The 15795-nt window shown below is 38.6% G+C and overlaps 1 protein-coding gene across 1 annotated transcript in view; it reads right to left on the reverse strand.

The window, feature by feature from the left end:
* Positions 1–15795, reverse strand: part of LOC110676375 — a 242338-nt gene that overhangs the window by 178972 nt on the left and 47571 nt on the right. The window contains exon 2 of the mRNA XM_021843962.1: positions 13886–14556. Coding sequence (XP_021699654.1) covers positions 13886–14336 — 451 coding nt within the window. The 5' untranslated portion in view covers positions 14337–14556. The remainder of the gene's footprint in view (positions 1–13885; positions 14557–15795) is intronic.

Raw genomic sequence — 15795 nt, forward strand, 5'->3', positions numbered from 1 at the left:
ACCCATATAACCGCGTCCCTGATCCAGCCAAAAATTTTTTTTTGTCGAACAGTGTTAGTAAAAGAAAAACACATTCTTCTTGCTTAAATCGTTTGCAGAACTGATTTGAGACATGAATCTGGGGTAGTGTCAGCCATAATCATTGAATTCATTGTTTCTAAAAGATGAAAAATTTCGATCGATGTTACCCCACTGATCAATGTTATTTCGGATTACGGTATTAACGTGAACAATAGCAAATTTTGCAAATTTTGAAATTGTGGTCTTTTGAAGTTTATATGGAGATAACTATGGAAAACGCCAACCTTTTGTTTTCAGCCCTCTATCTCTCCGTCATAATATTTTATGGAAAAGTGAACACACTGTTCTCATGTGAAATCCTTTCATCTATAACATTGCTGAAGCCCACATTTTGATTGGACATCAGGATAAATTGTTATTCATCATCATAAACTGGGTTTGTAGTAGTACCGACCAAGGTATCTAGAAGGGAGTTTATCCAATCTGCCAGTTTCTTTATTCCGCCATTTTGAAATAATAAGTGACAGCTGACGACTTTGTTTTTGTTGAAGTTCAAGCCACGATAAGAAGGCTCATGGATGCGCGAGAAAATGTTTGCTTTACTGCTGTTACTAGCAGTAAACAACCTCTAACAAATCCATAGAAACGGTAGATTGAAGAGCAGCACCCACGGACTGCTTAGACTGCAGAACCTCCCTTTAAATAAATCTTGGTCCCAACTGTTGAGCAGGCAACAGTGGTGCTCCTGGCGGGAAGAATAGATCAAAGTAATCCAGGCTACTATGTTCTACAGCAAAAAAGCAGTGTTGCTTTGAAGGTAATTGAATGATCATCTCAGCATGATTAAGACTTTGGAATCGATAATTACAAATTATCCAGACAGTCAAACAAAACATGATCTTCGGCAAAGTTGTAGGTGGGAAAGTTTCACATGAGAAGAGTTTGTTCATTTTTCCTTAGATTATTATGACAAGCAGTTAGAGAATGGAACATAAAAGTATAGCCTTTTCCATAGTAATTTCCATATAAACTTCAAATGGCATGTACACAGCCCAATTTCTTCCAAGTAGTGAATGATTTTCATCATAATTGACACCGCTTAAGCATAGGGGAGCAATTTCCCCAACTTTGAACTTCAAAATTTGCATCAGTCTAGTGAACAGCTGCAACAAAAGTACAATACCCGAGCAGGCAAAAAAAGCTTAGCAATAGCAAATTTTGATATGAATAGCTAAAAATTATATAAACATGATCTATATGAAAGATTTGGTTATGGTAATTGGTTTTGTTTGTCAGAACTTCGCTCTCACTCGGAAATGGTAGATCTACCCGCGTTACGGGATTGTTTGTTAATCTTGCCCAGGAATTAATGAGAATTATGCAAAATTTGGTATGAAATTCTTTTAAAAATACTGATTTGGGCACTATGTTATGGCCATAGCTTTGCAATCATTTTCTGTCCGAATTACACATGGTGTTATTTGAAAATCCTACCTAGGGTTCAGTGAACATGCTGCTCTTAATTTATTGACAGCACTTCATTCAAAAAATTGTCATGTTATTAAAGCTATATAAGGACCCCACATATTATTCTGAATTGGATTTCACTGGCATGACGTAGGTTTTACAATCCTGATTAAAATTTTGTTTTTTTTTTTTTTTTTTTTTGTAAGGCACTCCGTGCTTGTGGCCACTACTGTGCCGGAATCGGTTGATCTGTAGTTTCTTAACCGATACAGATCTATTTTTAACTTATCTATATTTACATCTACACTCTCTCCTACTCTTTTACTCTCACACCGAGCAGGTAGGAGAGAGCTCTGCTATTAGTGAGCCTAGTTGCCTGCGAAGAGGGTCAGTTTGTCTCAGTCACCATCTGATACTGACGGAGGATGGATGTGCTCCCCAAAGCACGGTCCTCCGTGAGGCGTCTTCTGTTGGCTGGATGGGTTTTTTTGTGGAGGGGCTGGGAATCGAACCCATGACCTTCTGCTTATGAAGCGAAAGCGTAACCTCAAGGCTACAGACCCCCCTTAGAATTTTGGTTATTTGAAATTCATGCCCAAAATTCTTAGAGAATACTATCTATAATTCAATAATATTGTAATTTCCTTTTCTGAAACAACTTTTGTTCAATGTGGATAAAATTTCAGTGTTGTACATATATCAAATAGAAAGCAAAGTAATGAAAACCTGATATAATGAAACGAATAACTAAGAAATATTCTCAAAATAAACCCCAAATCGATCATCTCTAGCAAGAGTTATGTGTAAAATAGTTATTATGATAAACCAAACTAAAACAAAATTCTACTGAGAGTAAAGCTGCTAAACATTAACATATTTTCACAATTTCAAATCATTCCATTCTGTATTTAATAACATGAAGTATTTCATTAACGTTACGTCAAACTGAGATAAAAAGTTGGAAATTCATTAAACAGGCCAGATATGAGAAAAATCATCAAACCCTTCGTGGGCCGCATAAAATAAAGGCGCCGGCCTAATGCTTTGAGAAGGCCTGCTCTATGAACTTATCCATGGTCTTTTTTATTGTTGACTTTCGTTTTCTTTTCCGCTCCAAATGAGGGGAGTGTTTACAAAAAAATGACATCCGGACCAACATTTAGTGAATAAATGTTCATAGGATGAACATTAAGTGGATGAATGCGCAGCAAAATCGTTTATTATTAGTAAACACGGCCCGCAGTAAAGGTTTTCTTCCCGCTGGAAGTTGCAGCGTGACGTCATCGTAGATTAATTCATGGGCACGAAGCATGGACGATGGAAGAGATATACTGGAATGCCTTAGAGTTTTTGAGCGTAAAGTGCTGCGGACAATACTCGATATGTAATTAGAAAATACTTTGCGTCGCAGACGCATGAAGTACGAGTTTTATTAAGTGTACAAAGATTAGAATTATATTTAGCGTATAAAATACGACAGACTTCAGTGGGCCGAATGGGAAAAATAATGGCTCTATGCTGTAGCCATCAAGAAAACAAAGTAGGTAGAAAGCTATGCAAAAATTATTGAAACAAGTCATATTGAAATAATTCATAACATATAAATTCATTCATAACAATGATGAATAGAGCTTGCGTTATGAATATCTGGTGTCTCCTGATCCCGTTTATTTGAAAGGGTGTGGTCGGGATTTTAATAACGCTACTGAGTAGATAGTCTCGGAAGTTCATATATCTGAGGAACCCGATGACTTGAAAAAATCCTTCTAAGTTATTTGTTAGGTCAAGTACTGTTGCGTGCTGAATGACACAATTTACTTTAGAGAAGATTTTAACCTTTAAAACCATCTTGATCTAAAGATATTATACAGTTGCTTGGAACTGTTGGAAATATAACGGAACATTCATCATTGAAAATTATACTAAAAATACTTCTACTGTTTCTGAGTTTGAAATGTTGTAGGATTTTCAACAACTTTTTTAAGAGAATCCTAACTGAATCCACACATTTTTTTGTTGGGAAGGTCAAACCGCAGTGGATTAAACTTTTGTGGCATACAGAGGATTTTTTTTATATCCGTACAAAGTGGGCCGAAGGGTCTCAGATTTTCATGAAACTTTTTCCACATGCAGGGCTCATCTATATATGAATAAAAAAAATTGAGAAAAATTCAGGGTCGCTTATTTTCCCGGAAAACTCAGTTGGATTTTTTTTGTTTTCCTCTGACACTACCTACTTTAAAAAATCATAACTCAAGAATGAAGCATCGTAGAAACAAAGTTTTTTTTATGAAAATGAAAGCAAATTTTCTCAGGAATAAAAAAAAAATAACTGGAAAAAGTTTTCCACAAAATTTTCCACCGTTGAGAAAATTCGTAAAGAAAAGCCGGAAAAACTTGGAGCAAGCGAATGGCTAGAGATGCTAGTATTAGAAAGTCAGAAGAAATTAATAACGCCAAACAATTTTTCGACTGGGCTGTGTCGCAAAAAGTGAAAGACCAATTTGAAAAAGATTGGGAATTTATCTATGCAACTGAAAATGACTATTCAGAGGCTGAAAAATTTCTTCAGGAAAGATTTTCTAACCCTTTTCCAATTCCTGGAACAAAAAAATATCATTCATTTACACCAAAAGACGAACGAAGCATTTTTGCTAGTGACTTATCAGATGCACATGAAAACCAAGAAAATACAGCATGCTTTGTTCTTAATAATACAAAGAAACGAAAATCTTCTGGTGTTAGCAACCAAAGACAATCTTTCCGGTTGAAAAAATAGATAGTATTAAGATGAAAATGTAAGTTATATACTGAATAATTGAATAAATAAAATTAAAAAAGAAAAATAATAATAATCTTATTTATTCCATAGAAAAGAAAGAATCCCTTTTCAGTGTAATGAAATATTGAGGCAGAAACAGTTTTTTTTTTCAGTTTTTCTTAGCGGTGTAATTTTTCATGAAAAATATCATCCATTCCGACTTATACTTCATTAAAACCAATCCCATATCTTTTTTTCATATGTTTTAGAAAATTTGCTATTGTTTTGATAAAAAATCTTTGTTTTTCCGATGCTTCGATTGAAATATGAGTTTTCAAAGAAGAGGCTTATATGGTCATTTTCCACAAAATTGGCCATAACTCAAAAACGAAAAAAAGTACATTTCAAAAATTTCAGCGATTAAAGCTTATAAAGTTATCCCCTCAAAAATATTTGTTTAAAAATTTTTCACGAGTTGGAGCATAGTTTTTCCGGCTTTTCTTTACGAATTTTCTCAACGGTGGAAAACTTTTTCCAGTTAATTTTTTTTTTGTTCCTGAGAAAATATGCTTTCATTTTCAAAAAAAAAACCTTTGTTTCTATGATGCTTCGTTCTTGAGTTATGATTTCACGGTATGTTTTGGACATAAAACGGAAATGTCCCCAAGGAGGCCCTCGTGGAACCTGTGCAAGGAGATCTGGAGTGGCCACATCTGTTTGTACCGGGGTTTTTCTTCTTTTTTTGGCATGTTTTCCCGAATTCATGAAGATTGAGACGTCGCACGGTATGTTTTTGACAATAATCGGAAATGTCCCCAAACTGGCCCTGGCGGAACCGGCTACCATGTTCTGGAACGGTTCACTTATTCGAATTATGTTGAAATGTTGACAATAGACCATCATTTTATATTTTACATTAAAACTCCAGTGTTGTAACTGCACTCGTGACCCCAGTACAATCCGGAATATCTCCGGCATGGTTCCGAATTCAGAATTCTCCTTTTATGACAAATAACTGAAACCTTTTTAAAGTAAACTGAGGGTAGTTTCAAAAATATTGAATAAGAATTGACGAAATAGCAGCTATTTGAAAATGCCTCTTCGGAGACCGGTAACGAAAAGGTTAATTGCAGTTGAAAGGCAGGTTAATGATTCATTTTAAAGGTACTTGTAATTTCTCGTCAATTCGAAAGTTACGCTTCCATCATTATAGCATGCCTTTCCTTTCGCCTGATATATAGGCAGTCTTTTAACCAAAAGCAAGCCTGTCTGCAATAAAATTACCTCACCCCTATACCTTCCCGCATGAACTGACGTAGGTGCAGGGGTATATCCAGTCTACTGCATGCCAGTTTTAAAAGCAAGATCAATTCCTCCCTTATTCCTCATTGAGCTGCGAGGGTGTTTGTTAGACCCAATCATTCATATGGTTGGTTTCTTGTGTAAGTGCAGCTGATCTAGCGATACTGGAATAGAACCACGGGCGGCCAAACAAGTTCAAGCTTCTTGGAATTCTAACCCACATTCCTCTTGCTTAACCCGTATAGGCACGCTATGTTCAAACCAGCAGATTATGCAAATCGAATGTACCTCGGATTTTATTTTCGCTAGAGTTTAGAAATTGAGTTATATTTTCATAATCGGAAGGTTTTAAAATATTCCATATGTGAAATTTAGATTTTTCCACTTTTTTGCTATTTTTTCATATACAGACAATGAAAATCAATAAAAATTACGTTTTTCTACACATTTCAGCCCATACAAAATGTATGGGAACAATTTCACCGATAGAATATTATGTAACCTTTCGATTATGAAATTATAGACCAAATACTGATATCTAGCGGGAAAAAATTCGAGGTACATTCGATTTGCATAACCTGCAGGTTTAGACATAGCGTGATAGGCCTGAGTGAAAGCAAAAATACTTAAACCCTCACCGCTCAGCAAAGTCTAAACGGATACAAATGATTATTTGTTAATATACTGGCCTACATTTCTAGTTTTAAGAAGTGGCCAGAGAATCTCGAGAATATTCCTGTGGCCGTAGTTATTCCGTTGTGTCACTGGGTCAAGTCGGGCAAAAAACGGATATTTTTTGGGACATGCCAAGTAATCTTTATTTATTTGCAATGGCATCCATTAAAATATGCCTAAATCATCAGGATCTGATATTCAACATTATAAATAAAGAGTTTTGGACCGTTTAGAATGTACCGGATATGGCCACTCGGGCCTACTGCCCGGAAGAACCGGCTATAGATTTGTTGGATATTAAACCGTTTCAATTCTCGAAAAGTATAAATCAAACATAATAGTTCACAAAAACGCATTCCCCTAAGCTTGGCACAGATGTTAATATACAAAATGGCCATTTTATTGTAAATTTGAGGGTTCTCGGGACCCGAAAATGCACATTTTCAAGATCAATCAAATGCAGGAAACATGGTTATCAAAATCAATCGTTTCAAAAAGGTTTGCACTGATACGATTTTCTTAAAATTCCTTGATATAGTGGCCACTAGACTGGCCCAGCTCAGTATGGGAGAAAAATAAAGTTGTATGATATCACGGGGCACCCCCCAGGATTATTCCTTAGGGTAAAAGGAAGACTTCCTGGAAAAATCAGCTCATTTGGTTGTTCCATGAGCTAGCGCATTTGAATTGAAATTAATATGGGATTTTCAGCTCAAACATATGGGAAACAGCACATCATCTACTGTTTGGTTCAGAAAAATTGTTGATCGCGTTCAATTGAACCCAGAATGTCAAAAATACTACTTGATATCATAGCGAACAATATTGTAGAAGGTTGTATCATGATTGAAATTGAGAAAGTTGGTGTTTTAACTACCTGAAGTAGATTTGTTAAGCTCATGCAATACTGCTTTATATTTCTTCAACATAGCTGCTAAGCGCATCATAGTCACCTATGACGCTGGGCGAGCTGCTGGATAAGGCGCATGCATATATGTGATTGCACGGGAGTACTGATCTAAGCCTAAAGTTCAGCCACTGAAGGGGTAAGGAAAATGAGCTCAAATCCAGATACAACCTTATGCAATTATGTTCAGTAGGGTATCAACTAGTGTATTTGTCATTCTAGGCTCAATTGACCGCTATCAACTAGTATACGGAACGAAACAGTGGCAAAGGGTCGATTTTCAATATATTTTAACGAAAATCCCATACAAACTTCAAATTGAATGCGCCAGCTGGTGGAGCAACCAATTGGGTTGAAATTTTGAGAGAGCTTTTTTTTAACCTAAAGCTCATATCTAAGGGGTGCCCCGTTGAGTTTTGCAACTTTTTTGTTTAAGGGCCAGTCTAGTGGCCACATTATAGCCGATTCCTGAAAATACCTGTGATTTGAAATTTGCCTAACTCCAGGGGCACAAACGCACAGCACTCTTTTCACCTAACCTGACCCAGTGACCCACCAGAATAACTCCGGCCAAAACAATGTTCCCGAGATTCTCTGGCCACTTTTCGTAACTAGATATGTGTACGAGTATGCTGACAAAAACTAATTCAAATCCGTTATGTATTTGCTGAGCGGTGAGAGTTTTAGTTATTTTTCTTTTACTTAGGCCTATACGAATTAATAGCTGTGCGTTTACTTCTGCGGCTATGAGAATCTTTTATCGAATTGAATTACTACTGATAATGAAACTATAACCGTTTTATCACAAATAAAACATAATGAATGTTAAAGAAGGCTAAAATGGAATTAATATTGTTATACGTCAGAATACATGCATTAAACATACAATTACTCATCATTTTCATCCAAACCTTCCGAACATATCGCTTGTCGATCACCTCCAAACTACAAAGTCATTCTGGTATTGTTTCGCCCAACTACGCCGTATGCTCATGTACCAGCACGACACGTACCCGTATGTATACTGGAGGACATCGCAGAAAATTTGCATTTAGAGCAAAGTTTATCGCCGCAATAAATCACTCTTGCTCTCGGACTGTCCAAAACGTGGCGCGGGGCGGTCTGGCGATCGTCAAACTTTGGCCTCTACAAATCTGTCGAGTGATGGCCGTCGATCCAACCGACAAAGGCCACCAGAAGCGCGGCGGGGCCACAGAAGAAATGTAATTAGCATAAAATTTTACACCGAAATTCGTCAACCGTGGCTGGAGGACATTTCGCGGTTAGTTATTATTTTTTATTCTTGTGGACATTCCGTCGTGTCATCTTGGCGGTAATCACTGGTCGCGCTTCCGACTCAGCTCAACTCGTCACATGTTGTACATCATATCTTGTGATTGTTTTACGATGATGTTGGAGCAGCCACTATAGAGCGATGGAAAACCTTACATTGAGTCAACAGCCCGGAGCGCCGCCATGATGTCTGGTATTTTGGAGCGCGATCTGACAAACGAGGTAACAATTGATGCCGTCGATGACAATATGCTGATTAATTTCGATTATTTATTGTTGAGGCAAGAATTTAAATTTTATTTAATTGCGACGATCCATTATCACGGCATAATATATGTGCCCTCTAGACAAAAGATGTTTTTAATGAGAAACCCATGTTTTCAAATTTGAAGTTGCCGATCAATTGGGGACAATCTAGATATTGAGCATTTAAAAAAAACCGTGTGAAACGGTTACAACGTGTCGTAAATTAATACCGATTCACGGGAGGTTTCGTTATTGCAAGAACTTCGTAGAGGTTAAATATGTAATTCTACGAGAAATATTAGAGATTCATTTAGAAACATAAGATTACAATTGTTTCACTGAAAATGATAATGACTTACGTGATATAGAAACATGCAAATAATGCATGGATGTTTGTTTATTAATTTGTTAAACTTCTCAATGATATATCTCAATGTTAATAAAGTTTATGCTTTGAGTTTCTTATTCTATGGTCAACTTCGTTTCATATCACCAGAGTAGACAACTTAAGCATAGTTAATCTTGAATCACTTGGATATATTTCAGCGGCGGACCCTGTCTACACCGACAGAGACATTCTTGGCGATGCAATTGGACGTCTACCGAAGCAGTTTTTTTTTCTGTTTTCTGAATCTCCTTTTAGGGCCGACTAGAAGGAACCAATTCCTGAGGATGGATTTAATGTGTAAACCAACCCCTCTTTTATCCTCCTCCCATCATCCTGCTTACGTGCAATACTGCTAAACAATCATACTGTGTATTATAATAATGAATTGTTTCAAATCTCTGCATAAATAATCTTAAAAATCGCAAATATCATACTCCGGATAATCGAGTCTAAAGTTCCGGATAATCGAATCCCAGATAATCGAGACTCTGGTTCATTAAGTTCGACTTGTAGTAGGATTATGTATATGAAAATAGAAAAGATTTTTATGAAGGTGTCAGTTTTTCTTCCAATTCGGCTTGTGAAAATAAGATTTGGCGGATGGTGCTATGCCACGTGCAAATGTTCTGTGGAAGCATGTTTTTCAAAGTGATATAAATGTTTTTTTTTTCGGAAGATGATTTGCTTGCGGTTTTTTGAATTCGTTTTGCACGGCTCGTTTTTTATCTTCTGTGTGTGTGAGGCGCGTTGATTAAAACAATACATGTGGTTCGCGGATGCTCGGTTCGGGATAGGTTATGAACTGCAGTTTTTATGTCTGCGGTGCGTGCATTTGGATGGGCAGTGCAAAGTTACGGCTCACGCTATTGTTCATTATTAGAGGAGCGACGGATTGCAGAGGAGTTTCAAAAAAATAATTTGGTGAGTTTGTTCTGATCAGCAGCACATGATCACAATGCGTAAATATCAACCATTTTTCGGCAAGAACGCCTACAGAACGTATCCTATAGCACTACCCTTTCCATCAACATTTCGCAACCTCCCGTATCACCTATGAGAGGTCGTAGAGTTCTCTGCATCTTTCTTAGGTAGTTGTTCATTCAATCATCCTTCCCCATTCCCTAGCTTCCGCAAGGACGTGGCCAGGACAGCTCTCGATTATTGGAGGATGCGTCAATCGTTTCTAAGAGTTTGAGATTAGTCCCAAATTTCTGACTTTGTTATTGCGAACACCAGTTTCTCTGAATGATAATGTAGTTCGTAGAACTGCAAGAATGTAAGGAAACCTAGCAAAACGAACTATTATAAAGGAGACACTAAACATTTTGTGCCAAAACTTCCAAGGATCACTTTTACAATTATGGCATAATGCTCAACACATAACCTGTTCGATTGGCGTCTTAGAAACGTTTTAAATTATATCAATTATGAGTACCGTTAAACTGGGTAGCTTTGATATTTTTATATGGTAGATGGCTGGGCAATGGGCATGGCGTATCATTGGTACCTCGCGTACCTGCAGATATAAAAAAGATCCCTTTGTGTGGTCCTTAGCCTCTTGCCCAGCAACTCCTGTCCCTTCCTCCTCGCGGTACTGGTCGGGGTACGAGTAACCTTAAAGTAGATCGGGTAACTAATCCCGGTGGGAACTCTGGTCGTATGCTGACAGGGAACGAGGGGTTTACTTTTGCTTTTGCTTATGTACCCGAGCAGAAGAAAATAACTACTGAATACCAAATTGAGGTATTCCATATCAGATAATTTCCAATACTTACAACCTGAATGAGGTATGAATGAGCCCTGCATAAGAGGTAAAATACCTCAAATAATATCTCAAGCATATTCTACGAACACCAAACTGATAATTAGATCAGGTATTGTAATACCTCAATAATACTTGATGGATTTTCATATAAAAGTGAAATTTTTCAATAGTAGTTCAATACCTCCAGCAGACCTCAATAGCTGTTCAATACCTCAATGAAGTATTTTCAATTGTTTCAAAGATTTTTTTCAATACCATTATAATACCAAATTGAGGTATTGACAACTGAACAATACCTAATTTTGGTATGATACCAAAATATGGTATGCATTAGTTATTGGGAAGTTATTTGTTCCTCCTCGGGTAAACCTGGAGCGTTTGTACTCCATGTTAGGAGCGGCTCAAAATAGCGTCTGTTACCCATGTCAGGGGCGGCTGATTATCGTCCGAGTGCCAGAGAACGACTCTAAACTAAACTGCGCACTATGGTTCTCCGAAATTTTAGAGGGAATGGTCCTCCGGAAATCTAGGGGATTCGTGTCAGGCCTTGCAAGCCAGCCGTAAAAAAAATCAAGCAACGAATAATCAACGAGAGAATACGAACCGGGACAATCGGCGAAGACCACAGTGACGTAAAGGGACTAGCGATCGGAAGCTCGGTACGTGGAACTGTAAATTTTTCAGCTTCATCGGGAATACACGCATACTTGCCGACGTGCTGAAGGACCGCGGATTCGGCATCGTAACGTTGCAGGAAGTGTGTTGGAAGGTTGGATCAATGGTGCGAACGTTTAGAGGTAACCATACCATCTACCAGGAGCCGCGTCAAAGCTGTACCCAGCTCGTGTGTTGATGGGTGATATGGAGAGGCGCGTTATCGGGTGGTGGCCGATCAGTGAGAGAATGTGCAAGTTGAGGCTCAAAGGCCGGTTCTTTAACTTCAGCATAATAAACGTGCACAGCCCTCACTCCGGAAGCACTGATGATGATAAAGACGCTTTTTAAGTGCAGCTCGAATGCGAGTACGACAGCTGCCCAAGCCACGACGTCAAAATCGCCATAGGAGATCTAAATGCTCAGGTTGGCCAGGAGGAGGAATTCAGACCGCCTATTGGAAAGTTCAGCTGACGAACGAAAACTGTCTACACAGAAAAAAATATTTAATTTTCAATGTGATGTAAACTGAGGTTTACTGTAAAAATAAATCGAAATCGTGTATTTTTACAGCATCATGTAAACTTAAATGAATATGCATTCAATTTTCAACCAAAACTGGTTGAATATTACATGATCGTGTAAATTTAAAGTGAATTCGATTGAAAAATAATGGATTTGTCGTTGAAATTTAGGTTTATTTTGATGCTCTAAATATGTGCATCAAAATAAACTTAATTTTACAACATATTTTTAGCTGTGTACGACTAATTAATTTCGTCGCCTTCAAGAATATGGCCATTCGTAGTACCTACTTCCAGCACAGCCTTCCTTACCGATACACCACAGCAGACAGAATCACAAATCGACCTCGTTCTGATTGATGGACGGCACTTCTCTGACATTATCGACGTCAGCACCTATCGTGGCGCTAACATCGACTCTGACCACTATCTGGTGATGGTTAAATTGCGCCCAAAACTCTCCATGGTTAACAACGTACGGTACCGACGACCGCCCCGGTATGACCTAGAGCGGCTTAAGCAACCGGATTTCGCAACTGCGTACGCGCAGCAACTCGAGGCTGAATTACCGGAAACGGGTGAGCTGGATGAAGCCCGTCTTTGACAAATTTTGAAGGAGAAGAATGCAGCGCGGGCGGTCATGCTGCAGCTAGGGACTCGACAGAACGTGGAAATTGTAGACGGAGACGGCAACGCCTCTTTCGGGACAAAAAACGCCGCCAGGAAGAGGCGGAGTGCGAGGAGATGAGACAGCTTTTTTGATCTCAAGAGACACGTAAGTTCTGTCAGAAGCTCAACACATCCCGCAACGGCTTCGTGCCACGAGCCGAGATGTGCAGGGATAAGGATGGGAGCATTTTGATGCAGAAACGTGAACAGGATCGAGCGTGAGGTGATCGAAAGGTGGAACCAGCACTTCGACGAACACCTGAATGGCGCTGAGAGCACAGGTAATGAAGGACGGGACAATGGAGGAAATGCCTTCGTCAGTACTTCTGGCGATGGAAACCAATCAACCCCCACTTCAAGGGAGGTTAAGGATGCCATTCACCAGCTCAAGAACAATAAAGCTGCTGGTAACGATGGTATCGGAGCTGAACTCATAAAGATGGGCCGGGAGAGGCTGGCTATTTGCCTACATCGGATGATAGGCACAATCTGGGAAACATAACAGCTACCGGAGGAGTGGGAAGAAAGGGTAATATGTCCCATCTACAAGAAAGGCGACAAGTTCGATTGTGAAAACTTTCGAGCGATCACCATTCTAAATGCGGTCAACGAAGTATTATCCCAGATCATCTTCCGTCGTCTGTCACCTGTAGTAAACGAGTTCATAGGAAGTTATCAAGCCAGCTTCGTTGACGGTCGATTGACAAAGGACCAGATCTTTACTGTACGGTAAATCCTCAAAAATGACGTGAATATAAGGTCCCAACGCATCACCTTTTCATCGATTTCAAGGTGGCATACGATAGTATCGACCGCGTAGTGCTATGGAAAATCGTGGACGAGAACAGCTTTCCCGAAAAGTTCACGAAACGATTTGGCGAGCGTGGGGCAGAACCGAGGATGGAGAGATGCGGCCACGAACCGAGTATTGTGGCGTGAAATTTTAAGATTCAGTTAGGATGTTAACTAAATAAATAATAAAAATGATTTTATATTGAGAATCAGAGAGCAATTGTGAAAGTTTTTAATTCATGTTAAAAACATTTTGTGTTAGGGGAGATTCTGCCAAAATCATAACATATTGTTTGAAAAATCGTGCAAATCAAATTAAAAATCTGTTACAATTTTTTTGTCTTCTACTGATAGGGTATTTACGTTCTTCGATTTATAATGATTATCTGAAAATAATTTTAATTTTAATCAATTAACTTACCAAATGTGTAGAACAGATCACCGCCATGTTGCCTCGTGAGGTTGACGATTTTGGACGTATCGGCAACCCCCATTCGTGCGAGGCTCGTTCGTGTCGCGTACGTAGAGATAGTTCCTTTGGATTTTGCCACTGGCTCTGGAACGGCGCTTCCCTGGCAAAGTGGAGGACCACTTAGACAGCAGAGGACAAATCCGATGGCCAGTAGCGAGACGAGAGTGAAGTTGTTTGGCGCTAGCATCGAAAACCCTTTTCGTTTCCGATGCCAACGGGTCAACGGTGAATAGTGAAACCGTGCTCGAAGCCATCTTGCCGAAGCTCTGGTAGAGTTTGATGGAGATCTTCGCAAACTAGGTGTGACCGGAGATCGATCTGTTTCTGGTGCTAGGGGTGGCGTTAGTATGTTGTAGTTATTTTTCTTGAAGTAGCGAGGCAGAGCCAAAGATTTCAGCATTTTGATTGTTGCTCCTCATGCGAATGCGATTTTCGGTTGGCTCCGTAAGTGGGGATTTTTGAGCCCCGCTGGCATGGCGCAGACCCTCGTTATACGATTCGAATGCTGTTGTCTGGTGTTTGTACTTTTCGTCTTTCATTTGCTGTCTGCTTTCTCACTGAGTTAAGCTACTGATGGCGCTGTTTTGCAGTCCACATTCTGCGGATGGCGTTTGATGGTTCTGAAAATCGAAAAGAGATAATGGGATACATGAGTTAAGGCAAAATAGATAAATCAGTTATTTTTGGAAGGATAGTATAGAATAGGCAAAATTATACATACATAACAATTTGCATATTTAATCAGATTTTGTATTGGTCAATTACTACCGTGTGGGACCTTCTGAAACAGTTCAACCATAATTATGTTGTAAATAAATTGATTAATGATAGCCATCACTGATGGTTGAGATATACACAAAGCTAATCTGCACTTTGAGCAGATGATCTCCAGCACTTTCTGAACTGGCGCATAATTTGTCAGATCAGTCCAACACCGCGTCTATCGGCTCTCGTTCGGCTGTCAGCTGAAGGTTTGAGAAATGATGTAAACTTGTTTCAGAAACAAAACTGCCCTGCGTGTGAACTGGAGGTTTTTTCTGCTCTCAAAACGTTAACTGATAATTGCGATTCTCGTAGTAAATGCTCGTTAATTTATATGGCCGGTCGAACGATTTAGAGGTAGCAGGTTCAGGTAATGAGTTAATTTGAATGTACACTAAGTCGGTTAACTTCAAGCGACTTTGGACGTTGGAGCTTTCGAAAACAATCATCGGGACAATACTTATTATCTTTTTAGCTTTGTGTATAAAATATCTTCTTGTGTCCAATAAGATACATCTATTGGAGAAAAAATGCCAAACTGGAACGTCAATTTACGAACTAGATCGAAACAGATCTTTCAAAAATTCTTTAGGGTTTAGGCATATGAATCTATAAGTTTATTATTCGTTTTATTTTATTATTAATTATAATTACAAGCTAATACAATATTATTCGTTTTTAAATTATGATTCAGAGTTTGAGGTCTTCGTACAATTAAACGGAATATTGTATTAGTTTGTGTGGATGCGCGAAAAGTCCCGTCATTAAAGATAAATAATAATAATAATAATAATAATGTTGATGAACCTGCGAATAGCCCCGGTAATAAATATAAATAATAATAATAATGAAAACGAACTTGGATCTCCAAGAAATTTATCAAATATAGGCCTAAAGATCTATAGCGTAAAAGTCTGAGGTCTATTGATATTTTTTAGTTATGGTTTAGTCCCTTAACTATTCATTCAAGTAAAAGGGAACATTTTTTTTTATATGTACGAATATATGTATGATGTAGGAGCCTTCCTTAGCTGAGTAGTTAGAGTTCGCGGCTACAAAACAAAGCCATGCTGAAGTTGTCTGGGTTGGATTCCCGG

This window comes from Aedes aegypti, chromosome 2 (assembly GCF_002204515.2).
Source record: "Aedes aegypti strain LVP_AGWG chromosome 2, AaegL5.0 Primary Assembly, whole genome shotgun sequence".
Taxonomy (NCBI): Eukaryota; Metazoa; Arthropoda; class Insecta; order Diptera; family Culicidae; genus Aedes; species Aedes aegypti.